General features: G+C 46.6%; 1 protein-coding gene across 2 annotated transcripts; it reads left to right on the forward strand.

Annotated features, from left to right (window-relative positions):
• The first annotated feature begins 887 nt into the window (after positions 1-887).
• On the forward strand, positions 888-2,518 carry LOC149329075 (uncharacterized). Of its 2 annotated transcripts, none has more exons than XM_089562099.1 (2): positions 888-912; positions 2,124-2,518. In XM_089562099.1, exons 1-2 carry the CDS (start codon positions 888-890, stop codon positions 2,516-2,518), a joined length of 420 nt encoding a protein of 139 aa, XP_089418225.1. The 2 variants fall into 2 exon arrangements, with proteins under 2 accessions (XP_089418225.1, XP_089418224.1); XM_089562098.1 differs by having other exon boundaries at positions 888-899; positions 2,108-2,518.
• Positions 2,519-27,320: the final 24,802 nt, after the last annotated feature.

Consider the following 27,320-nt stretch of genomic DNA (forward strand, 5'->3'; position numbering starts at 1 on the left):
GTGCACCTTAATTGCATACATTAATGTTTTTCAAGGCGCTGGCATTCATAAACTGTCAGCTGACATACATGCAATCCTACGTGGTGTAAAGTTTCTGGAAGGGCCTTGAATATCTTTTCTAAAGCATAGCCTGCTTGCACCCACCTAAATTTCTGCCTTCGAGCAAGGAATTCGCCGTCGTAGAGTCATTCATAGCTTATAGACGTCCGAAGAGCATTTACCGCTCAGGTGTGAAATTTCGCAGCCCGTATTTGTCATGTCTAACTAGTGTGAACCGTCTCGGTAGAAGGTTAAACCCATGTTTAGTAGATGCGCAACAAGGAAATGCTTTTCTCTTTATTAGTACTCATGGTTTGTGAGCTGAGCGGTTATTATTGTAGCACACTCGTTGATCACCTTTATGCCATTATTTACCTGCTCAGTAAACGATATTCTTCGCATGTCATTTCTCTCTAGGGAAGCCATACTTATAACGACTTCAACAAACTGACAGAGTAACGAGGCGGCCATAAGTATGCTTGAGTCGTCCGATAATCGAACGTTTTTCCAAGGAATGGACTGCACTGAACTAAGTTCCCCTGCAAGAGGACACTTGGAGACTGCCTGGATAATCGTATAAAATCGGCAATGCACTCGGCATTATGCAAATTACGACCGAAGTGGTCTTACATGTGGACAAGGCGTGGGCAGGCAGATCTGGGTTTCAGTTTTCAGGCATTAAACAAAATTGCAAAAAGGCAAATGACCCAGCTTCGTTAGCGGATACGGCGCAGTGGCCTCGCAAAAGCGCAATAAAACCTGGGGAGGGGCGAGGGGTATATAAGAAGTCCGTTCGCCAAGCCAGAACAACACAGTTGTCCGAGACAGCAGTTCACAACCGCCTCGTGATGAACTCTCTGGTATGGTTTACCTTTTCCTCTATGCTGTTTCTACGGCTGAAAGATGGATGCGTAAAATGGGAGATTTATTGCGTCTTCGAACTAATTTAGACTTTGTGCCTTGTTTGTAGACTTTGTCCCAGTATAGACCTTAGTTTTCTTTGTTACATAGGAACCATTCCTGAACCGCTGTGTCATTTTAGTCATTTACAGCAAGCGAAGAAGCAAAGTTAAATTTGATTTTCTCTTCGGCCAATAGCTGCTGCACGAAATCTCTCACAGACTAAAGATACTTTTCCACAGACAGCATATTGCATTAAGTTTGTAGCCAGTGGTGCCGCCTGTCATCCGGGTGGCGTGGCCTCGTCAGGCAATGTATGCCTTTTGCCACGTCACCCTGGACAACCTCTTCGTTGTCTTAAATAAATTCTGAATGAATGAATGAATGAATGAATGAATGAATGAATGAAGTTGAGCGGCATTTTGTGCTTTAGACTACTGACGAAAGTGGCAGGCTCTTCTGCGGTGATCTGCAACCCACATGATTGCATGATTTGCAGACTTCGTTACCAGGCACAGAGATGTTGCAGCCGTATGCCGCCGTGAGCTTGATTTTGTTTCGTAAACGTGGTCTACTAAATTCTTGCTCCAGCAGAGTGCTAAATTTATGCAAATGCTCAAAATTCACCGCCGTTTCTAACACAAAAACTATAAATGCATAGAAAAATATAGCTGTGCATGAAAACAAAAGATTATTATGTTTTAAAAATTCGCACTTGCTGCTCAAATTTTTACAGGCTACAGAGCACGTTAGCCCCGTTTTCGGCAAGAAACTGTTCAGAAAGTTTCTTCAGAAGCTTCCTCAAAAAGAATGGAAGGCAAGACGCGCCTGCGGAGCATATTACATTACAAACTATATTTTAGTGACGCGGATTGCATTGGATTCTGAGACTTTATTTGTCGAGCAGAGGGCGAAAAAATTTCCAACCCTTGCGACATTCAGAGGAAGGCCGCAAAAGCTCCACCATGGGCGCTACCAAAAGCTCTTTAATCTGTTTATCAGCTTTGAGGATTAATTAGTGCACCAGAATTTGTAGATCGAGATGTTTTTTCGTGCATTTACTTGCATAATTTCACACTTTCTCAGTTCAACTGGACAAACATATTTAAACTCCCAAATGCCATTCAGGCATGCAACACCTTTTTTCTCTGAACTGCATTCTCCACAGGCTTTCCTACTTTTGGGTTCTGCCCTGGCCGTTTGTGCAATGGCTGGCGGACTGGGTGGCTACGGAGGCGGCTATGGACTGGGTGGCTACGGCGGCAGCTACGGACTGGGCTACGGAGGTGGCCTCGGATACGGTGGTGGCCTAGGCTACGGCGGAGGCGTGGGAGTAGGCAGCAGTGTGACGCTTCTGCGTGGTGGTCCCGGTTTCTCCAGAGCTGTAGCTGGACCCGTCTTTGTCGTCAGGACGGTACACCATGTCAACAAAGTGCACGGCGGAGGCGCCATCGTCGCACACAGTGGACTCGGGGGATACGGAGGCGGACTTGGCTACGGCGGAGGACTCGGATACGGCGGACTTGGATATGGCGGTGGACTCGGATACGGAGTGAAGTACGTTGGTTACAAGGGCTAGACTGGTGTATGTGTACCAAAACCAAAGAATCCCCGCTATAATGCGAATGTAAAAAGCAAGGAGTCATTAAACAAGATACGTGGGCAGAGGCCCTGAGAAATTCTTGTGTATGGGGTGTCTCTTTTCCGACTTGATAAAGCGGAAAGTGAAAGGCCGTTGTTCCCCGCAACCCTCACAACTGAGTTCAAAAGTGCGTTTTTGGGGTTCGTGTATGGGACAGCAATCTGCCCAAACTTAGCTCCTGTGCTATACAGTCAAATATGTTTGGCACAATCAGCTTCCCTGGCAGTATTCTTTATCGTCTTCGAATACCAAAATTGTGATTCCTATGCTTTGCACAAAATGTTCTGGGACGAAAAAAAAAAATAAGCACATACGAGGTGCTTATGAAATCTTTACTTTTGTTGCACCATGGTTAGACATCGCATTTGCTTTGCTTCGAACTTGATGGCCCCTTATACCTTTCGTAGGGCGCATAACTTCGATTTAATTGCACATTACACACGAATACTGACGTGTGTCTGATGGTCTTTTACTTTCTTCCCCATTTCTTTTGTTCGAAACTGTCTGCTAGAACGGTAGTCAAGACTGTTGGGACTGAATAGCAGAATAAACAGGTGTGTTTAAAATTCACAGGAAAATTTAAGTACATTGTGTTTGCATTGTGCTAGCATTTGCAGCTCTTGATGCCTTTACCGGATGTGACGTCACTTCTCCCCTGGTGGCGTTGCCTGCCTCCAGGCAGTGCGAGGGCTCAGGTCTGGAGACGTCTCTTCCCTCCAGCCAACGTGCGAATTTAGCTTCCAGAGACATTTCTTTTTTTGGGCGAAAGCACTACTCCAGACTTACCAACCAGGAGCAAGTGTCTTGTCCCTTGTGTTGTGCACCGAACTAACCCGTGCTTACCCGATTACTCGCGTAAGCTCAGGTAAGTTCGGAGCAGCGTCGCGCCAGCTGTCGCCAATGGGAGAACGGTGGCAGTTAAATTAATGATTGGTAGTTAGAGGTTGCTCGTGAAGAAGGACATGGGTCGCACAATCGCTACCGGTGGCTGTAATAGAAATAGCCACCAGTCAGTGCAGGGGCGCGTCGCTTAACCGCTGCGCTACGCCACTGCGCTGGCAGCGCTATGATGACTCACCGTGATATATGAATGTTAATTAGAGAATGATCAATTATGCAAACATGGGCAATAACCCACTAAAGCTATCGTGTCACCGCCTAAACGAGGAGCTCAGCGTCTCCTCCGATTGAAGAATGAACACCTGCTTCCTGCTTTTACATGCCTACTTGGTTCGACTACGTTAAACCCCCACCACTTTTGCTTTGATGAGGCTACTAACGTTGTTTCCAGTAGAACACCTGCGCGGCTGCAGGACACTTAAATAAGAGTTCATTTAAGTTTTTCTTTCCGAAGCTACATCAGCCGTACCAAGAAAACTGTAACATGCAACAGTATTTTCTGCCGTCTTCTTTCTTTGTGAGGCATTGCAGGAATTCCCTTCTTAAATGAAACTGTGATGCATCACTCCTTCAGTCGGCTTAGCTAATGAAATTTTGATGCTAAGTTATAAATATGCACTATACTTTCATTTACAGACAAAAAGGTGAGGCGTTAATGAGCTCAATTGTTTGTTACTAGAACTGCAGTAGTGAGCATAAAGGCAACAACATCATATCGTTGAAGCAAATACGGGCGGATTTGGAAGCCGTTCCTGAGACATGCGGAAAGATTTGGCTTAAGCTGCGCTTAAGCTGGCTTAAGACCCTGACATGCAAAACTACCAGACACCTGCTGTCGCCATCACTGCCAAGAATTTTGCAAGCGGCCCCTCAACAGTGTCAGAGAAGTTAATGACAACAAAGAGGATGAGCCACTCCACCAGAGGCCCACAACAACAGCAAAACTCAAACCATTTTAAAACTGCCCAACTGAAATTTACTCTTGCAGCCCTGCTCCAAGCCTGTTTCTGATGCGGCAGTATCCTCCTTCGGTACGACTGGACGTTTCAAGAAACTGCACATAGTGAAGTCATTCTTCACCGGTAGGCTGTGTTGCGATTTACTGAGAGGGGCCTAACCTGTTTACGTGTAGTGTAACTGTGGTCGAGTCGTGTGAGGTGCGCACCTGTAGCCAACAGGCATAGAAAACCCACTGTCTTGACATAGTTCAATCAATAACTGACAACAAACAAATTAGAATTATCCTTTCTTTGCGTTAGAGAAGCGACGCCAACGTCGTATATACGCGCGCAGCAAGGTTACTGTCACTTTACCGAAGGATCACTGAGAAAAATATTTCTTCTGGCTACAGCGGAGTTCGCATCGCGGCTTGAACACTCCTTAACTCTCTGTAATCACCAGCGTGCATTTTACCATTTCTTCTAAATACGAGGCTTTTATGCACGTATCACGAATTTCTTAATAGCCTAACCCTTACAAATTTTTTAGACAGTCTACAGACTGTCCATAGACTTCTATCTACAAAGTCTATAGAGTCTCTATAGACAAATTCTAAAGAACTGTCTTTAGGCAATCTATAGATTTTTGGCCGCACACTTTTAGTAGACTTTGGTATGTAGACAGTCGATGGACTTTGAATAAACGAAAATAAATATCAATAGGAAGTCAGTAAAATCTATAAGAAGTCTAGAGACTGTCTATAGACCATTTTCTAAGGGAAGTCAGCATTATGTAAGCAGGTGGCAGATTTTGCTGGTTGTTGAAGTAGCGGGATAATGTGGAATATCCCAAATACATTGCTGAAAACATCATTCAGTTCATAAATTGCTAAATATGTGTAAAATAAAGAAATAATTAAGTAAATGTGGCATAAAATTTGGTCGCACATGAGAATTGCTGTAAGAAGAGAATGAAATCTCATTGAGGAAACCGTCCGGAATATTCAGCGAGATGGTAGTCAAGTAACCTGTCCCTTCTGTTGAGTGCCAGTATGAAGAATACATACATCATTTAATTTTAACAATCACGCATTCTTCCCGCCGTCGCTCAGTCAATAGTTAAGCTTGAGCGGAAAGTTCGGAGCATAGAGCGCTAGCGCGCAACGTACCATAGGGTCTACATACATGTACATGAAACCACTACTTATTTCCTTTTGTGACGTCTCTGCTCCCTCATATCCACACTGCTGCATTCATGCACCATACATGAGTGCCTTTATGCACACCAATAGAAATATTCGCGCCTAAGATTTAAACGTTTGACGTTACCATGAAGCGGAAACCTGTGGCCAAGCTCATAGCTAGACAGAACGACGAAGCCTCTCCCTACCACCGTAGTCATCACTATGAAGTGGATCGCCAAGTTAGCACCTTTCCTCCTAGACTATTTGCTGCTCCCGAGCAACACTTTCTCGATTTACTGCATCCGCAGTTGTGCCAGGACCGGTTAAGAAACGGCACAGCGATGCGCATACCGGCTTCATATTGGCTGAGTGAGTAGGGAGTGAGTCTGGATTTCTCGTAATCAGATTTACGTGTGTTTTCATGCGCAATGCGGCATATTCGCAAAGTTTTGTTGCAACCTGAATACGAACATCAGATTACCGTCGATACACTGACCTGATTATGCTTTAAAGTTTCAAGTACGACAATATCATATTGATGACCGAATGCACGCGATAAAAATATTTCGCTCTGAAGATAAAGATTACGGAAGTGTGCTAAGCAATTATGGTTGAGGAGCTCAGGAACAATTCTTCACCTCAGCTCTTAACCTTAAAAGAAACCCACCTCCTATCCTAACCGATACTGTCGTCGGTACCTACTATTCAGTAGAGAGCGGTAGTATTCGCTGTGTGGCAGTGATCGTTCTAAATGTCATTGGAGCCCAAAAGGGGTATGACTTGCTACATGTCCACTTCAAGGATGTGAAAGCAGAATCCATGGAATAATTTCGGCTTTGTACATAAACGAAATATTTTTCTTCTGATCCCTGTTTTGAAGACAAATACGTGCTCTTAAATAAAACAAGCGCGCTTTTCTCAAGAAATCCTGAATGTCAGTAAAATAAACAAAGCGTAAGCAGACCACTGCACCGGCAAGCAACAAGGGTTCCCATCGTGAGTAGTTGAGGAAGCCCTAGGACCTTGAAAAGACACTGAACCTTATCGAACCTAACGGTACGGTGTCCTATTCAACGGACAGTGTTGCTGTTCAGAGCGCTCATCTTGCGAATAGTCTGTTTTCATAGCAAGCACCCGCTACTGGCATTCTTTTCTGCACAGAGTTGGATTTTCGACGGCGTTATCCCACCCTATTGCTCTTACTGAAAGACTGAAATTGTGGTTATATTTGGACACACTAACTAAAACGATATAAGCAACGTTTTGTATATTCAGGGTCGCTGTGACCATAGCCTCTATTTAGCCTGATAAAGCCAGGGCCCCTGCATTGACAAAGCATTTGCTTTGGCAAAGTGTGGTTAAAAGTAGGTCTGAAAAATAATTCATTAGTACATGTACTTTGGAAGTGCGAGTGAAATAGATAGAAAAAACATGGCAAGCAATACTAAAATACCACTTGAACGGTAAACTAACCCGTCAATAGAAAGTATAGCGAATAAATTGTAAACATGCAACACGACGTGAAATATGGGCATCAATTGCACTGAAGGACCACCCAGGATAACAGAAAGGAAACAGAAAACACCTCACCAACAAAGTCTCTTCCGCAAGCATTGTCATCAAAACAAGCAATAAAAAGAACAACTAATGTTATCTCTAGAAAAGTATACATAAATATAAGCCTCATCATATTGTACACAACGTTATTCATTTTTACATGACTATGACGGTCACAGTGCTGTAGCGTTATTCATTTTTACATGATTATGACGGTCACAGTGCTGTAGCGCGTTCCGTTTGGCGATCCATACGCCCATTGGGCACGTGGCACTGGCGCCACATGAAGAAGACGAACCGGAGTCGTTCGAAGCGGTGCGTCCTAGGCCGTCGCTCACAGCCTTCCCCATGCCAGCGCCAGCACACCCCAACAAGTCTCCAGGAGCCCACAAGGCGCGCTCTAGGACTCGCCACAGGAGTCGCGAACGGAAGCAGAGCACCGGGAACGTAAGTCGCTGCGCTTTTTCATTACCTCGCCTGGAGCCAGTGCCGTCTTTGTATCATTTCAGAGCAGTGACCTTACGTTTCTTTAGGGGGTGTTCTGGGGGGCCTCGTTTCGTTCAAAAGCTTTGAAATGGCATTGCTTAGAGGCTATCGTTATTGCGGTAAATACGAGAAGAACTGGTGAAGGGTCCCCAACGTAGCGCCGCGCCACAGAGAAAAACAGAACGCAAATACCTCTAACCCCATTGTGCGCGCTATAGGCTGCAATACTATTAGCAAAAGCCAGGCGTGAATAACCGGGGGACGTAAGCCTCACTCCGAACTGCTAGTCCGTCCTGAGAGTAAATGCGCTGATAACACCTTTGAAGCCAGTTTTGCGAAATACTGCAGTTTTTTTTCAGAGACATTGTCGTGGCAATGAAGTTACTATCCGAGGTTTAACCATGTAGCTCTAGTCCTAAGTAAGGTATATTGTTTTTGAGTTCTGCTTCTGAAAACATGCACATGTCTGCTGAGCTGCAGGCAATAGTGAAGACAAAGTGGGCGATTTGGTACGCATCAGCAATTGAAGAGTCGTATGGAACACTGACACCCTCAACATTTATTCCGCTATTATCTATTCATACCCAACCTCTACGTGATGGGCTTGTTTAGCACTGACCACTACGCCTTGGAGACTCTGCTGTAGCACACCCTTGATGATCAGTAATGCTTCGCAGTGAATTTTTTCCTTCAATCTCAACGAAAACAGAACAGCAGGGATAATAGTGCCGTTCTTTCCTTGTCTTTGTCTTCGTTTCCTTGCTATCTAAGTGCATAGAGTCACTACAACAATCTTCACACACAGGCCAGGCCTAGCAGTGCTGCTGACGATGGGAGCATCGGCAGGAAGCCCCCGACCCGGAGGCCCAGCATCGCGCGCCGCACCAGCAGCGCATCGCCGAAGCCCGTGAAGTTTTCCCCAGACTCCTCGAGACAAGTGGCTCCGCAGAGGAGGCGTTCCTTGGCAGCCAGCATCAAGGACGAGCTTCGTCGAGGATCCGGTTAGTTCTGTTGCTGATGGGAACCCGCGATAACCCTTCACTTCACTTCACTTCACTTTATTACCTTAAAGGCCCCCAGGATTGGGGGTATTACATAAGGGGTGGGTTACATTGAAAAATCAGATTAAATAAACAAAGAAAAAACGTAAGATACAAATATTATTCGCTGTTAAAGGTAGCAGTTAAACAGTTCGCAAATGTTGATGGGCAGGTGATTGCGGCGATGTCGTGTGGAAGGCTGTTCCAGTCCTTGGCTGAGCGTGGAAAGAATGACGATGCAAATGTAGTTGTACGCGTACATGGCCGGGCTACTTGAAGGGGATGACCAATGCGGGGGGAAATGCGTGCCGGCGGATTGATGTAGGGAGGACGAAGAAGTGAGCTGAAATAAAATTTGTGAAACAAGCACATACTAGTAATACGACGCCTACAAGCCAGGGATGTTAATCCTGCCTCTGCTTTTAGTGCTGATATGCTGACATTATATGAATAGCACGAATGTATGAATCTTGTGGCTCGATTTTGTACTGATTCTAGGGAATTTATTAGATAATTTTGGTTAGGGCTCCAAATAGCAGAGGCGTATTCTAATTTACAACGGACAAGTGATTTGTAGGCAAGCAATTTTAGGTTTTGTGGCGCATGACGTAGATGTCGTTTTAAGAATCCAAGGCTTCTGTTAGCGGATCATATGATTTTAGTGACATGCGCGTTCCAGGTTAGATCATTGGACAATGTTACTCCGAGGTATTTGTAAGTCTGAGCTAATTCTACCGTGACATGCGAGATTTTATAGGAGAAGAGGACAGGATTACGTTTTCGGTGAAATGACACGACTTAACATTTATTGGGGTTTAGTTCCATGAGCCAATTGTTACACCAGTCCTGTATGCTGATTAAGTCATTCTGGAGGGCATCTGCAGTAGGCGGTGACATGCTCAATCAGTCAGTCAGTCGGTCGGTCGTCGGTCGGTCGGTCGGTCGGTCGGTCGGTCGGTCGGTCGGTCGGTCCGTCAGTCAGTCAGTCAGTCGGTCGGTCGGTCGGTCGGTCGGTCGGTCGGTCGGTCGGTCGGTCGGTCGGTCGGTCGGTCGGTCGGTCGGTCGGTCGGTCGGTCGGTCGGTCGGTCGGTCGGTCGGTCGGTCGGTCGGTCGGTCGGTCGGTCGGTCGGTCGGTCGGTCGGTCGGTCGGTCGGTCGGTCGGTCGAACGGTCGGTCGGTCGGTCGGTCAGTCCGTCGGTGAGTCAGTCAGTCAGTCAGTCAGTCAGTAGGTCGGTCGGTCGGTCGGTCAGTCAGTCGGTCGGTCGGTCGGTCGGTCGGTCGGTCGGTCGGTCGGTCGGTCGGTCGGTCGGTCGGTCGGTCAGTCAGTCAGTCAGTCAGTCAGTCAGTCAGTCAGTCAGTCTTTCTGTTTGTCTGTCTGTCTACTCATATATCTGTCAGTCAGTCAATAAACGAATCGTACGATCGGTAAAAGGACTCGCGGAGATTATTGGTGAGCGCACTTCAAAGACGCGCACTTTCCGAAAGGCTGCCAGATGGTCGGAAATGGCTGAGCCATAGGCATCGGGAAATGAGCTTTTCCAAATTCTGGAAACTGACATTGCTATCACTAACGGCCACCAAGAAATCTCTAATTGCCACCAACCATCTGCATGTAAAAGTTACAGTGCATTATAATAAATAGCTTGGGTAACTTTGTAGTTGGTATTACAAACCCGTTTTCTAAGCTCCTTCGACACTAGTTTCATTATGCGGCCGACCCCATCTAATAAAATAAAAAGGCTATTAAAACTAAGCCCTGAGGTTCCCGGAAGCATCCGGGATTTCGCAGGCCCTATTTTGTAATGCTGAATATTGGGTTCATTTCGCTGAATACTCTGCCATTCATCGCTGCTCAGGATGATGTAGGCCGCGGGAGATAAAGCCACGCTGCTCTTGGCACAACAGGCACATGATGCCCCTTGAGTAAACTTGTGTAAACGTTGTCAGTCCGTTACGGATAGGGCTACCAGTGCCGACTGTGGCGAATGACGAAGCTTCGAGGAGCGCGATTGTCATCTTCGAGGAGCATTATCGGGAAAAGTCCCGTCTTGGTGAAAAAAAAAACAACTTTTGTATGGTTCAGGAAACAAACTGGAGAACATGGTCTCCGTCACTCGGTGGCACAGTGGTTACGGTGCTCGGCTGCTGGCCCGAAAGCGATCCCGGCCGTGGGGGCCGAATTTCGATGCAGGTGAAATTCTAGAGGCCCGTGTGCTGTACGATGTCAGTGCACGTTAAAGCACCCCAGGTGGTCGAAATTTCCGGAGCCCTTCACTACGGCGTACCTCATATCCTGAGTCGCTTTGAGACGTTACACCCCAATAAACCAATAAACCTTTTAGTTTCTTTTTAAACTTGCTTTTACTTCCACGTTCACTTTTGTTTCGTGTCATTTGACGGTGTCCTTTCGACTGACATCACACGCAAATGAAAAGAAATCCCTGTTTCAAGCGTTACAAAGTACGACCCAAAGAGGACGTAACTTCTGTCACGCAGATGTTGTCACGCATGTACCTCTCAGCAGCACCGCCACTCATGTTGCGTAAAACTCTGGATACCCGAGTGCTGTGTCAACAGTTCACAGCGCTTATTTCCCGTTCTCTCACAGCCGGCCAGGTATCAACGGGCGAGGCTCAAAGGAAAGTTCAGCGTCCGCTTCCAATCCATGCCCATCCCACACAAGAGGAGTTCTCTTCGCAGGAGCGCATGCAGATTGAAAACCGCCGCACCCAGGTCAGTGTCTTGCATTTAGAGTTTGTGCACCTGTAATTAAAAACGAAGCGTCCTCTTTGAGGATCTGAATGTGCTCTTTGAGAATCCACTTTCTACATGCTTTGAGCTTTACGCCGTCAATTGTACAAAAGAAAAAAGATGTGATAGCTCATCTGAGAACCTGGCACTTGACATGAAAAACGGTTGCATCTGGCATTGTGATTCACAAGGTATCGAACTCTGTCAGAATTTTCCAGAGGTATTTTGAAAGACAAAGCCACTTCCGTCAAGGCGAAATGAAATGATCCCAGTAGAGCGTGGAAGTTTACTTGCGATATTCTCCTTCTGCGCTACCAAACGTTATTATAAAGAATTTCTGTGCTTAGTTCTAACTTCCGTTCATAGGATGATGTTTTTGAGCGTCCCATGGAAACAAAAAATTGATTTTTCTTCGACCACAATAGCCTTGAATTGTTGTTTTAAAAAGAAGTAAAATGCATGAAATCGAAAAAGCTCTCCTTAAAAACGCACAAACACAAAATAAAGAAAATAGAACGCAAAGAAACGAAAAATGGTAAGACAAGTGCATTAATTCAATAATGAGATGTTTAAGCACCTACTGCAGGCGGTTCTCAGAGTCACAAGAGACCGGACAGCACTCTACTCGTCTTTGAGTGAGTTCTTGAGTGAGACATAAGTTGCTTGCTGTTGTGAATAAAATTCTTTGGCGAAATAGGCGACGTACTTCCTTGGAATAAACATGCTTGTCGTTTGCATCCGTATTTCATGCACGATTTGTACATTTTTCTCTATCTTGATATTTATTCCATGGCGAAGAAAGTTGCTACTTTTTAAACGCAGTCATGACATGAACAAGTGTTCAGTTTTGACGATTGGTGCACAATAAACTTGAAAAAAAAAAACATAGCCACAGTGAGGAAGGAAACGAAAATAGAGTGCACTGCATACGCCGGTTTCTTCAGGCCGTTACTCTTTTATTTCTTTCCATCTCGAAGCTCGTGTTGCATGAGGTTTTATTTCACGATCCTGCTGGATATTTCTTTGCCCCGGTACCACTGGTCAGCACCTTTCTTATAACTCTAGATGGCGACCAGCGGTGTTTCCTCGCAGGCCGGAGCTACTATTGATAAAGGTGTAAACGAGGAAACCGAGAAATTAATGGTTACCACACACGAACCTCAGTTTACTGCTCCTTGAGCATAAAATATCATTTTCCTCAAACAAATTCTTCTACGTTACCGCTCTTTCTTCTGTCTGCCGGCTAAGTCGAACCTTTTTCTTTCTTCCGGCGAATCTGAAAGCCGACACGAAGCCTCGGGAGGTTGGAGTCCGCATAAAAAAAAAACCTTTATTTAAGCTAGATTTGGGGTTCAATAAAGTCGCTCTACTTATCATAATACGGAGCCCGCAACAATGGCCTTTGTCACAGCTCATTGGCACATTTAAGACGTCAGACGGACAGTGAGGGTCACTCCTTTCAATTAACATTCAGAAGAAAAACCTTCCCGGCTACGTTGATGTCTGTCCGGCAGTAAAAGGTGCAACTATTGGCGAGAAAGTTGGATTCTGAAAAGAAACGCAATTGTCGCCGCCGAATGTCAAACTCATGATGAATACCGGGAGAGACTCCTTGATTTCAGATGAGAGGTCGCAGGCGGTGCAGACTTTCCTTGCAAATCTTACTCCAGTGTTTCCTATTGGATTTAGTGCGATCATTTTCTCCAAAAAACTCCCGGTGGCGGCGATTTTTTTACCTCGTTTGTTTTGCATTTTTAATTTTACGCAATGATGTATTTTTAAGATAACCTCTATGACAGTTAAAACGCTGTAGACTAGAGGTAACAAAAGGACAACTTCACTTTCCATCTCGGTACCGTTAATCTAGACTTATCACATCATATCCGATACGTAGTCCATGCCATTTGACTGCGCAGGTGGCGGTCGGAGCGTGCGCGGCGGCCATGCTTGTGGCCATCGTTCTGGCCGTCAGCTACATGGCCTCCTTCCTAGGCCCGAGCAAAGCTCCGAGAAGGGCCAGCTCGATGCGGGGCTTCTCGCTCATCGAACGTCTGGAGAAGGCCTGTCACACCGAAGACTGCAAGAAAGCGGTAGCCAAGATGAACACGTCCGTCGACGCTACAGCAAACCCCTGCGAGGTTAGCTATCGTTTTCACCTCGGCTTATGCCATGTACAGCCTTTGTCAAAAGTAACCAGGCTGCACATTTTTTGTTCTCAGTCGTATATTAAAGCTATTATGCGAGCCGTCAAGTTCTAAATCTCTGTAAGGTAAGAACAACCCCTGTTCTCACCTTCAAATAACTTTTTGATTTTTAGTGAAGCCGTGCGGGCTCTACCATACGAATGAGAAGCAAACCATGCAGCCTGGTTACCCGTATAATGCATTAGCCAGTAATCTGATGTAGGATTTCTGAAGAGGAGGGCTCTTCTTGGCGTGATTAGAGACTTAGACTAAGCGGTTTATTTCTGAAACATTCTTTTCAACTTAGAATGCAATGTGAAGCATAGTTAGGCGACAATGTTTAGCTGATGTCTCTGTTTGTTGTTTCCTGTATACAGCACTGAATTCGATTCGTGGTGCTTGCCGGTAGACATCAGAGCGTTTTTTTTTTCCACTAAGACATTACAGTCTCCAGGGATGAGGCGCCTCATGGTGCGCAATATGCGAAGTGCAGATAGAATAAGCGGAGTGCTTGTATGGAAACCTGTTTTAATGTAAAGGTGATCTAGTTTTCTCTTTTCTTCTGGCGACACGTTTAGCAAAATAGCTCTGCCTTTTCTTCTCGGTTCAATCAGGGAGGTTATGGATAAAGCATCATCTTTGTGAGAACATCGTCAACGTAACCTTCAAAATGTGGACGGCAAGAACGAGTAAGACAGAAAGTGAATGCAAAGAAGAAAATTATTTGTAATCGATATAAAAAAACATTTTATAAAGTAGGGGTCATAATGGCGTGACTCATAAACATCGTCATAGACAACGACATGAAATAATAAAGTTGGCTAAGCTAGGGAACTGCCCAGTTAAACAATCGGCATGAGACAGCAGCTGAGTGGAGGTAGCAACTGCATCAGCTTCCAGCGGACGTATCCTGCTGTTGCTTGAAATGTACAGTTTTTGTCAAAAGTAACCAGGCTTCAAGGTTTGCTTCTCATTCGTATAACAGAGCCCTCACAGCTTCCCTAACGCTCAAAAAGTTCTTTGAAGGTGAGAACAGGGTTTCTTTTTACTATACAGAGATTTAGAGCTGGAGGGCTGTCATAATAGCTTTAATATCCGACTGAGATGAAAAAGGTGCAGCCTGGTTACTTTTGACAAATGCTGTACGTTGCTCATAGATCCCGAGTAATGTGCGCCTGGACGCACACCCTGTTTAAAACTCTCTCGGGGAGCGGACCGAGCCTTAGGATTAGAGACAGGAAGGATTTCAAACTTGCGGGTGGATCCAGAAGCAGCTCGGTATGCTCGTCGCACCGAGCAGCAAACGCAACGCAAGCAGCGATAGTGTGAAGCTAGACAGATGGAATAACCAGCACCAGATAATGCACCAGAGTGGGCTCGGCTGCTAGCGTAACAACGATGTGTTCGTCGAATGATTGAATGAGACGCATCATTCATAAAAAGTTTCGTCATAAGAGCATTAAGGCGATGTCACCACTGCTCACTCATGCTGGTCGCAACAGATTATCTTATCGTCCGTTGTTTTCTGTTGCTTTCTTCCTTCAGTCCTTCCTTCATCCTTCCTGTGTCGACATGGTACTAATGTTCTTCAAGAAGGGAGGCATTGGGCAGCCGTTTTCTGAAAAGTAGCTCTGGAGTGTTCGCCGATTGGTGTGGCACTTACTGCGCCTTTTTGTACAGATCGATTTTCCTTGGTGGCGGTAAAAACTTTCATTGACACGTAAAAAGTTGTGAGGTTAGTGGGAGTGTGGGGTGAGAAAGAGTTAGGTTGACCCTCGCGGTCGCACTGGATGGCCGTGAGTCGTTGGACCCCGGCGGCCTCGTTGGTAACCCAGCGCGCCAGACGTGCGGCCTCCCACCCTTCCGGAAGTTCGAGTACAGCTTATGGTGGCGCTGGTTTTTTTGCTCAGGTTCAACAGTTGTGAGCAAAGTCCGCTTTAGGGTGGCCACATTAGCTACAGCTTGGGGGGAAGGGGGGGGGGTGCCCTCGCTGGGATTAAGCAATGAGTTGAGATAGCCTGTAAGAACAGCTTCGGTTTGCAACTATCGCGAAGCGGCCTGATTCTGACTCGGTCTGCCTGATTCGGAGTATGATGTGGGGAGGGTAGGCCAAGCGTGCCTCCCGGTTGTGAAGGGCGATTTCTTGGTAGGTGAATGTAGTTTCGGACGGAATCGGTTTATATACATGTGAAGGCTGGGCGGATAAGGGAAACGGATCAGGCTGCCAAGCCAACGTCTTTCGCATGTCTTCAGCCGCCTCTTCTAATGCGGTGGCTGTGTGTCGCGTGACAACTTCCAAGGTGGCAGACGAACCTCGTTCTCGAGCCAATTTGAGTAGCCTACACTGGCATTGCTTAAGACGAGCCACATGGTCTACTTCGGTCTTGCGGAAGCGGTGACCATTTGCAGTAACTTGCGAGCGCAACGGCTCGTCAGTACCGCTCCCGCGCAAGCCAAGCGGAGCCCGGAGCTGCGCGATGAGCGGGCCTCGCGCAAAGCCTTCTGGGCTCGCACTAGCCAAGCCAAACGTAAACATTCAACATAGCAGCCGCCAGCGCTACTTCTGCTACAACCGGAGCGGGTATTGCAGAACACTTTTCTGCATTTCGAACAGGCTGCTGGCCCTGTCGGATAACTTGCGAACGCAACTCGATCCCGATCCACGCTCGCACGCATGGAGGATGAATACATAGTCATCGCTACAAATGCGTACACACGCACGCTGCGAGGGATGGCTTGCGCGGTCTTGACTTGGCTCTCTCAGTGGCCGACTTCTCAATTTTTCGTGATACGAAAACTTCGCTCCAAAGCACCGCTGTTACCAAAAAGCATACAGAAAACGTAAACAGCTACTCTCTATTTATTCACACATAAATCAGACATGCTTACTTATGGGAGACATGGGACATTCGAGAGACATGGGAGGGGCCTTTTTCTTGGAATGAGCGTAATCAGGCTGATGATGATGATATTATGTATACATCAATATACTATACTTTATCAATAGGTAAGCTATGCGTTCCCCTTCAGGACGTGTACAAATATGCGTGCGGCCGCTGGCGTGAACTGGACGATGCCGGCAAGCCCATGTCGTACGAGGACACCGTGAGGCACAACTACGTGCTGGCAGTGCACGGACACTTCACAGAGGGCGCACCGGCCTCCGATGAGTGCCACAGCGACGAGCCGTCGGCCAAGATGGCCTGCGTGTACGCCTCTTGCGTCGCATTCTACACCAACAGGCGAGTGTCTGTCGCACTTGTCGTGTGCGGCGTGTAGAGTTAAGGTGTGTGGTGCAAAGTGGCATCTGATGAAAATTTTGTGCTCCCGCAAATTACCGGAAGTATTCAAAACCGACGTGCATGCTCAAAAAAGAACTTCCAGTAATATTAGGTGCCAAAAATTTTAATTTCTTACAGAGAAAAACGTTTTTCTGCAAAACCGAGTTCCCTTCATAAGCCCTTCAATGAAGACACGTTTTTCCCACCAGTGCCTCCAGCATCTACAATATGTTAGATTTGACGACAGTTTATAATTTAGGCAATAAACGAGCTTGCTGCATTTTGCCCAGAATTGTAAACAATCATGGGTAAGAAACCGTAAATAGAAGGTATGGTGAGCGAAACCTTAAGAGGAGGAGTGGGTCAAACACGGCCCTCCGCGGGAAATGAGCTATTCCAACGGAAGTATTCAGGCCGCGAAAGCGGCTACCTTGGGCGTAATCTGTAAGCTTGCCTTTTTCCGTTGTCCATTTCACGTTCTTTCGGTCATCTCTCTGTGGTCACTCAGATATAACAGGGGCTTTCAAGCGTCTATTGCAAGAGATCCGGCCAATGGATGGCGGGGGCCGGAGCTTAGCGTTTTCTGAAATTGGATGCAATATGCAGTCAGTGGTGAGGTGCATCACTGGCCTGTGTCAACAGCAGGTGACTGGCCGCCATTGGCCGCAATATTCTGTCAATTATGATGTCCGGTTGCCACCCTCCCAGTGGACAGGTCACTGGCCCCAAAGATATATCTGAGTGACCATTGGCACTTGACTAAATGGGCGCGAAATAACAACGAAAAATGAACGGCTCCTAGAATTCCGCCCCTGCTCTGATAACTACGATAAGAAGCGCATGCAGACCAAGCGAATTGAGCCGATAGTCGGAATCGTGTGAACCGTTTGGGATAGTGAAACAAGATCGCTTCTCTGTAGCCCTGCACACCTTTGTTCCTGGCATGTCGCATAAGGGTTATAAGGTTAACGTACACACGGAAGTCAATTCATGATGCCAGATTTTCTCTGTAGCTGCGCCGCCCCCCCCCCCCCCCCCCCTTGCTGTCAGGCACACGCACACATACTAAAATGAACAAAATGACTTTTCCTTTCAGTCATTTTTAAGAGGCAAACCATACAGTCCGCTATGCAAGAAAGCTGATGACGACGACCATAACGATGTCGATGGTTATGGTGATCAACAGGAGTTCGAGCCTTTCGAGCTTGATGGCCGCCGCAGACTTGGACGTCTCTCGCTGGATGCATGTCGGAGACTTCACCACGCTCTTAACCTTCATGGTACACAAGTCTGTCCGCACTCGGCTCCCGTCAGTACTAAGGGTGAGCCGTCGAGATCAAAACACCGCCGACGTCCGCTTTGGCACATGCTGGTCGTGCTGCTCGGACAACTCTGACTTCCCTCAAAGCCTCCTGGATCTGGCTGTCGAGGTCGTCGCAGGCTCGGAACAAGCCAACCACTCCGACCTCCTGTACCTGGACGGCAAACTCAGGCAGGCCCCAGTCGCTCTTTGCAAATCACGTTTGGACTCTTCCCTATTCATTCATCTTAAACTGGCTTCCTGGGATGTCTCCTTGGGCTGCTGGAAACTTCAGAAAAACTGCATAAACGCTAATAGTTTGTGTTGATGCCGGCATGTTTGGCTTTATTGATTGTTTACGTTTCTTTAGTTATACGTTTGTTTTTTTGTGCAACTTTGGTCTGATTTGGTTTATAGGATTGTACGTCCCAACGCGAGTCAGGTTATGGGAGCCGCCGTGCGGGAGGCCTCCTGGTAATTTCCATCAGATGAGGCTCTTTAACATCCACTGACTTCGCATAGCACACGGGCAACTATCATTTCATTCCATCAAAACGTGACCGCCACTCCCGTGATCGAACTCGCATATTTCAGGTCAGCAGCCAATCGCCACAACCACTGAGCCACAGAAGGGGCTTTTAACGCGAAAGCGATGAATGCCCCGTTCATCAGAAAATGCGGTGTCTGCGAAATCGGCGTTGTGAGAGGAAAAAACGCTGGCATGACTCTTGCAGATTGTACTCAGAGAGACACTTAGGGTGCAGGTGGGCCCTCAAGTCACATGGCATTGCAGCGCAAGCACAACCTGCTCGCTGGGTAGTGAACAAATTGCCCACCATGTCAGGTGGCAGTTAAATTAATGAATGGTCGCTCGAGAAGACCAACCTATGGCACACAAGGCCCACCGCTGGGAGCACCTGCCATCGCAGGTCAGTGGTGCATCGCTTAACCGTTACACCACTACGCCAGGAGGCGTATGAGGACTAACAGGTATTTATGAATGTTGAGTAGAAAATGACCTTTAGCATGTATACAAATTGACCATTTACGCTCTCGCATGATAACCTTAAGGCGGAGCTGAATTTCCCTTCCTGTTTTTCCACACTTTCTTGTGTGTTCACTATCACGTCAGCATTGCGTTTGTCTTTCTTGACTTCGTGATGGGATATTATGCGCTAAGATATATTTCGTATCGATATATACGTTTGTGTGATGCAAGTCAGAGTGTGCTTTGAAAAAAACTGTAAAATCTGTACGCACATTCTAGTAAAAAGTCGCACTGCTTTCAAAACGCTGTCAAAAAACACTTTATTAACTTAAGGAAAGTTACATTTTGGTGCAAAAAGTGAATTTAATATGAATATAAAAGTAGCTAAATATACTACTCGCGATGCACACATCCCCTCATTTGTTGTTTGCTCATGAATTCAAACCCGCAGTTGGTAATCTGCCTCCAAGGCGCTGAGCTACGGATCATAAAAGCTCTCTCTCAGTACGGGGCCTCCGCTACTCCTTTTCGACCGCATCAACAAGCTAAAGAGCTGCTTCCCTTTCGTCCAAAGCGCTGGCAATTAACTTGTAGCGCACCTCTTTGTGACGCCTTTTTCGCCTCATTTTATTCCCCGGTGCTTAAAACCCGTACTTCAATAAGATATCTTGGGGTTCGACTATTCGGTTCCAACCGAAATAAAACGATTAAAGTATGCTGAACAAACTTTTCAAAGCATCGGTTTTATTCGAAAAAGGCCAGTATTCATGACAAGCTCGCATTAGGTACCGGACTGTTGACAAGGGGTTAAAATATGTCAAAGGAGAACATTAACAATGTAGAAAAGCCAGAAGTTTATTAAGATATTAGTGCATTTGGATGCTAAACGCAGTTGAGCAGGTTGACGCATTGGCCACTACCATACACGCCTCCTTATATCCTATTCTATAACAATGTGTGGTAATAAAGCAGAAAAAATACGGCTTTAAGCGTTTTCACGCCTGGCACGTAAACCTGCCGTTGTTCAATGCCCTTAGAATTAACTGCCAGCTCTCTCATATTCGAGCCCACCAGTTTTCTACAAACTGTCAAGCTTCCAATGCACCCAACACGGCCCACATCGTTTTCATTGAAGAATAGCAGAGTACTGTCATGTATTCAGTACACTCAATAGAATTTAAGCTCCCAGGAGAACTCCTCGAGGCTGTTAAAATCTTAGTCTATAATTATAAACATGTTTGCGCAGCACATCAGCTCGCTGTATGTATTACTTTAATAAAAGATTGAAAATATCCGCGCCGAGGTATGTATTGTTCGTTGCTGGTAGCCCAAAGGTCCAGTAAAGCCAGACGATATGCCGACGGCTTTGAGTACTATAGTGTCGCTCCTGGATGCAAACGCGCATGTAGTATTATGGATCATCGCGTTGTATGCTTTTCTCTCTTCGTCACTAAAGTTCTTCGCGGAGTTCAGTGTGTTACTTCACTTTTATTATGTTCAGGCAAATTTCCCAAGATCAGTGGAACTTGCCAGTTCAGAGCGTGGACTTTGACCAATTCGACTTCCTGTACCGGTCCACGTGGACCCGAGTCCTCGCCGACTCGGGCGCCTTCTCGTCCAATCCCGAGGACATACGGATGGTATCGGCCAACCCGCGTGGCCTCGACAGAATTGTCGAGGTGCTGAATTCGGTCCCACTGCCAGCGGCCAGGCTGTACACTCTGCTGGCTCCGGTAGCACCGTACTTGGCGGTCGAGCTGTTTGAGGCCGGTCGCCGCGCTTCCATGGACACGTTCAGGTAATTGATTAAAAATAAAGCACATATGTTGCGAAAATATGCTAGCGAAGTGTTTGTGGGCGTCACTTGCCAGTATAGATAGCTTTCACGTGTCGTCACGAATGTCATAATCGTGGACAACTCCTAGCTTTGAAAGTCCGTGTCTGAGCTGACGGCGATAAGCTATTTAAAAAACAAAACAGGTGTCAGGCTTTCACCGTGACTCTGGTCTGATAATATGGCGGCTGCCTATGTCTTGGCTGCTGGCTATTCATATTCTTTGTCAAAATATTCAACCCTTTTTAGTGCAGCAGGGCACACCTGTATTATTTCAAGTGCAGGAAAACGGTAAGTGGTCTGCGCCAACGCACAATATAATTTCGTGCTCAATACTACCGAACTGCCAAACAAACCGTTCAGGGTGGTTTTAATTTTTGCTAATAGGCCTTCTTTTATAAGCGCGGTTGTGGAGTACGAGAAGATGCACCTTGCCGGGAAAAAAATGTTTGGAAAATTCTGCAGGTTTTTAACCTTTAGCATCAATCAAGTGCCTCATAACACATCTTGAAGCAAGTTTAAAGTCAAATGTAAGTTTAAATATACATTCAAAACATTGATGTATGGATGTGCACTACACTTGAGGCCTATATATGAGTTGAGTGGTGTGTTACACTTTTTTTATACAAAAGAATTTGTCGAAATGCTTTAAAGAGAATCTTAGCGTTATTTTGAGTGCAATTTTTCCATTTGTATGTACATACCACTCGCTCTTTGTATAGGGTGAAAACTCTTCTGAGGACATCTCCATACATCTTTCCGTCCTATTAAAAAATTTTGCTTGCCTCTTCCTGACTACGTTGATTTTTTTTCGGTGTAAAAATCCGTATTACTGCGGCAATCGGATTCAAAAATGGGGCTTTTTTTAACGCCGCTTCATGAAAACACGTGATGTTATCTAAATGAAATCCGTGGTCGTCGTTGGGAGTGAATGGTCCTGTAGCTTGGCCCCAAACATCCGTGTTCTTTGATTCTAACGTCATTGCAGTTTGCTCGTGAGTCCAGCCGACAGTGAAGACATTACGATTTTGTAGGCCTGTCCGGGTCCAAAAATCAAGCATAAATTTTTCCGCCCTTGCAACAAATCTTAAGTAGTATCTTTTCCCCTGTACTTGCAGTAACACGACAATTTGTATTATTACGTGAAAGCGTAAAGGCCCCTTCTGCTACAGTAGCTGGTGTCGGCATTGCCGTTGGCGTGCCGGATAAATGCACACTTCTCGAAAAAAACGCTCGTTACAAGTGGCCCCCATAGATGGCGCCAGCTACGCCAGCGACACACCGGACACCCCGGACCATAGAGTTTCTTACTATTACCTAGAGGGAAAGCTGGCAGCCCGTCTATGGGAGTTTGCATGGCGACCCCTCGAGACCACTTCAGCCACCATGGGCGCTCAAAGCATCATGGGGCGGTGAGCTACTTGTTGCGGAACTGCAACTTTTGGCCAAAAAATAATCAAGAAATAAAGCTGCTTGATAACTACAAACGTCCTAACATTGAAAATCTTGTCTAATAATTGCAACAAACGAGCAGAAAAGCATTTAAGTGCAAAGTTTACCCAAAATTAGAGACGACTCGCTCTCCTATTGGCCTAGTAATGAACACCATAAAAACTAATATTTCGTACTTAACAGGCGCACTTTTAAAAGTAAATATGTTTTCAAAAAAGATGTTGTTGCTTAAATACTATAAGAGGTTTTTTAATGGCATTTTGGAAAAGTGAAACCTTTTATTGGCGTCGTCTGTCGTCGCGTTTTCACTACTATGGGTTTTGCCCACTGCGTTCGCGCGAAAGTCGTCTGCGCACACACGAACAGCGTTTTCGGAATGAAGAATCTTAGTAGTGCCACTCCGTGTTCCCGAAAAACTACGACTGTTCCGCAACAAGTAGCTCACCGCCCCATGATGCTTTGGGCGTCCATGGTGGCTGAAGTGCAGCGCCGCCAGCTTTCCCTCTAGGTAATAGTAAGAAACTCTATGCCCCGGACAGTTGGATTTCTAAAGGACCAATGTAAAAACCATCCATTCGCAACATTGGGCCTATTACCTGTGCTACCTCTACATCAGGCAGGCACGTTCGTGTGGCTTGTTTAAAACAAGGCTTTATACTTAAGTCGCGCTGTCTCTCACATCATGACTGCGATTGTGAAAGAGGAAACATTGTCCGTGTGCGCTTCGGCAAAAGGAGCCGGTGTCGCTTCGCACCCTTTAAAGTGGACCTTAAGTGTCCCTCCGATTTTGTTGTCCCTTGTCATAGCGGCCGACCTACAGAAATGTACTAGTGAAAACTTGTACTGTACATACAAAAAAAAAACTGTCGCTATGGCAAAACGACAAAACATTTTGTAGCATTTGGTGGCCGAATCTGTCGTTTTATTCGACTGGGTTTCTATCTAATAAAGGCTCCTTTCTCAGTGAAATTGCCTTCGAGATTAAAACGTGATGATATCTCGCTCCGATAGGTCAAGAAGGCAGTGCTGCCAGTGCCGCATTTGAGAGACACGCCGTCCCCGCTCTCTGAAGATGCACTCAGGAGAAATGGCGCAGCGGCACACCAGCACACTGCTGTAAGATTGCCCCTGAAAGGGGTAAAAACACATGGAAAGAGAATAAGTGATTGAACTGCTCAGTAAAGTCAGCGCACCCTATGAAATTTGTTTTCTCCAGCACACAGGTCTCAAACAGGCGCCTCTGACGCACTAAGGTGCACTGTCCTCGGGCCTCCCAGAAAAGTTTCGGACGTCTTTGTAGTAGCGGCATCAGGAGCTTGCGGAATGGCTCACTGGCTGGAATGAGAGCTAGCTTCACGGCAAATATCGCGGTCGTAATTGATTTCCCCTTAGATTTTCAGTCGAGGACTTGATTTCTGCAGCTCACCCTATGCAGCTTCCTTTTGGGTTTCTTCTGCTTCTTGTTCTTTCTCGAACGTTCCTCCTGATCGTCATACTGGACGCATCGGTTCTGCCCTGAGAGCCTCGTTTCATCTCTTTTAGGCATCAACACCTCTTTACACTTGTGGGCCCTTTCACTCAGTGCTAACAGCTTCCTTTTCTTTGACGTTTAATAGTCTTTGCCTTTCACCTTCCATTTCCTTTTTTTTTCAATTTAACCTTTAACTGATGCCTACCCCTGTAAAGACAGGAGATCAGCGCTTCACAGCTTCAACGTATAGTAAATGTGAAAAGAGCTTCATAGAAGGGCAATTGGTAAAAGAGAAATTGGAGTGAATGGGCTCCTTTCCGAATGTGTAGGTTGCTAACGGCTGATGCTGGATCTTTGCATAACGACAAGGCTACGCGTTCACGTGATCTTCCGTCTCTCAGGGCATGGGACCTGTGTGTAGAGGACGTGACCTTCCTGTTCCCCGTCCCTTTCAACACGTTCATCGCGTCTTCGCTGGGCATGGAGAAGGCAGCCGTCACCTTCGGCAACATGTGGAATAACATCCGAGTGATCGCGGTCAACGCTCTTCGCCTTGGCAAAGACTTGGAGCTCAGCATGAGCCAAATGATGGCCGCAGATGGAATAGTGCATAGTAAGTGCTAGAAATTTTCTGTTTTGCTTGCCAGGATTGCATCTGGCAGCGTCCATGAATACAGAAGATTAGTTGTCACCTTTCGCGCCCTTGTCGCGCACTCCCAGACACCCTTCGAGCGTACGGGGGTAGCGGTCTCGGTCTCAAAGGAGGTGCCCTCGATTCAGCGTGCCAAGCTTATCTAGAAACCAGCTACCAAGGGAAAGGGAAGTGGTCTTTTGGTTCCCAGCTTTCGCCAGTCGGAAGCCAGAAGATGGGTTGGAGCCAAAGGTTCACAAATAAAACAAAGTTTATACAGCAATATGATCCACCAGGGTGGAAATTTGGGCAAGTCGGTATTGATCCATAACAAAAGAGTAGCGCAAAACCAGGACGGCGGACAAAAGGGGAGAGAACACCTATGTTGGCGCCTGTGTTGTTGGCGTGTGTTTTATCCCCTTTTGTCCGTCGTCCTGGTTTTGCGCTACTCTTATGTTATTGATTATACAGCAAAGAGGCGATGCACAGGAATTTACAATCACTCGTACGAGCACATACAAAGTGATTTACAATACAACGCAACTCGTGCACAGTAACACTCGAGTAACAAAACAAAGAGCTTTGCACCTAAAGTGCACTAACACAGGAGAGAGTGAGATGAACAAAACAAATTGTTAACCGCGCACTCCCGACAGTCCAGCTACCAGCACGACGGAGTCGTTCCAGTGGCTGGCGGAGGCTCCCCCGCTGGTCTATGGCTGCGCCAGTGGTGTTGACCCGGGAGTCGAGCGGGCGCGCTTCTCTGAAGCTTAAACGGCGGCTCGGGGGGCCGCTGTGAACGCCCTTCAATATAGGCGCTCGATGCGTCTGTTCGTTCTTCCCGCAAAAGGCAGACGCACGCACACACTCAGTATTAACAGTTATTCTAGCGCCATGCGCACATCGCAATTGGTCAGGCGCGAAGACAGGCGCCCGGAATTTTCCAGTTCTTTTTTGCAATGCGCTCGCCGCCGGCGTGAAAGTGAAGTGGAGAGGGCATCACTCAGCACGCTCAAGGCTACGCCCTCTCTGTTGGTAATGAGTGCATTTTCTCTAACCTTCTCGATTTTTCGACTCGCGCGCGGACATGTTTCCTTTGGCATCACGCCGGCTAGCGAAGTGGAGAGGGCTACAGCATACAAAATGTTAGGCGCTTTCCGGGGCAGTGTTTTAGAAGTGTCCGCCCAAACTGTCAATCATAACACAACAATATTGCGGTCTGGGTGGGAAGCGAACCCAGGCAGCCGGAGTTCCAGACGGGGATGCTGTCATTCCGCAACGACACCTTTTTTCATTACTGCCTGTTCCGGCACGACACTTTAGTAGTTCCGCCATGAAAGTAGCATAGTGTTACGAAATGAAATTACTGCTGCTTACTTTAGGACTTGACATTTGTCGAAAGCACGAAAAGAACACGGAGAAAGAAGGAGCAGACAGGGATAAGCGCTCGTCCCTGTCTGTTCTTTATTTGTCCGTGGTCTTTTAGCGCTTTCAAGAAATGCCAAACGTGCACCAACTAGCCCGATCCGCCATTCTTACTTTTAAGGTCTGGCTGGCAATGTCACTGGAAATGTCATAACTCTGCATTGGGATTGCATTGTGCAACGTCTGCATTGCAACATCTGCATTGTGATTGCATTGCTCGATCCCAATATTCGCCTTCTACGATCGCAAAATTTCCGTTTTCCTTTCACAGAAAAGCGAATTTATGATTTGTCCTGCTGCCGCGAAGAATATTGGTGCCAGCAGTCAAACTAAATTATCAATATAGGTGCACTCGGAAAATGACTAGTAGAAGTTATTCATGAAAGATTACACATCATCACTGAATGGCAACCGCTGAGCCGTGGTGCTGTTAAAATCACGCATGTCAAAAACATGATGTACCTAAGTCTTCACGTTTTCCTTAATAATTACGACGCGGATATGAGCTTTTAACTGAGTTTTACAAACATTTCAAGACCTCGCCTACACGATGCCATGCCTACACCGCTGCGGCTCACTTTTCCTTAGGTCGCACAGCTCGGGGAAATGCGAGAACAGCAACACAAATATCAGTATTAGTGTGAGAAAGAAGAAAGAAGATACAAACAGAGCTATCCCAGTAAAAATTAATAGCTTCTGCGTCCGTTAGTGTAGCCGAGTAGAACATTTTTGTTCTGGTTTCAGTTGACGTCATCAGGATTGAAAGCGTTAAAGTGCTTACTACGACTAGCTCAGACACGAGCACTAAACTCATCGTACGCCCGCATTTCTTCGCAGCGGACACCGGACTTGGCGATCCTGCCTTCTCCGAAAACTACGGCGAAGACTTCATGGCCAACCTCATCCGTTACCAACGCCATGGACGCCGTAGCTTCCAGGCCGCAACGTTCCGCAGCGACGCACAGCAGAAGAAAGCCAGCGATCTCAACAAGTACTTCCTCCCGGACTACTACTACGGTGGGGCTACCGAACAGCCGCTCAACACCGGCACCCTCGGAGTACTCGCTGCAACAATGATGTTCATCCTCGGCTCGTACGAGATCAAAGAGCCTTCCGAGTACGCTGAGTGCTTCGACAAGTACGCCCAGTACATGCTCAAGCTGCCCCTGGACAAGACTGACTAGTTTCGGCATGCACGGGCCCGTTGGTCTGTGGAGACAGCTTTCGCGGCTGGCGATAGGGAACACGACACCAAGGAGCTGGCCGCGATGCATTATCTCCGCTTCGCGCGCACATACTGTGGCGAGGAAGACGCGGA

The sequence above is a fragment of the Amblyomma mixtum genome, chromosome 9 (genome assembly GCF_055824585.1).
Source record: "Amblyomma mixtum isolate Tamu chromosome 9, ASM5582458v1, whole genome shotgun sequence".
Classification (NCBI taxonomy): Eukaryota; Metazoa; Arthropoda; class Arachnida; order Ixodida; family Ixodidae; genus Amblyomma; species Amblyomma mixtum.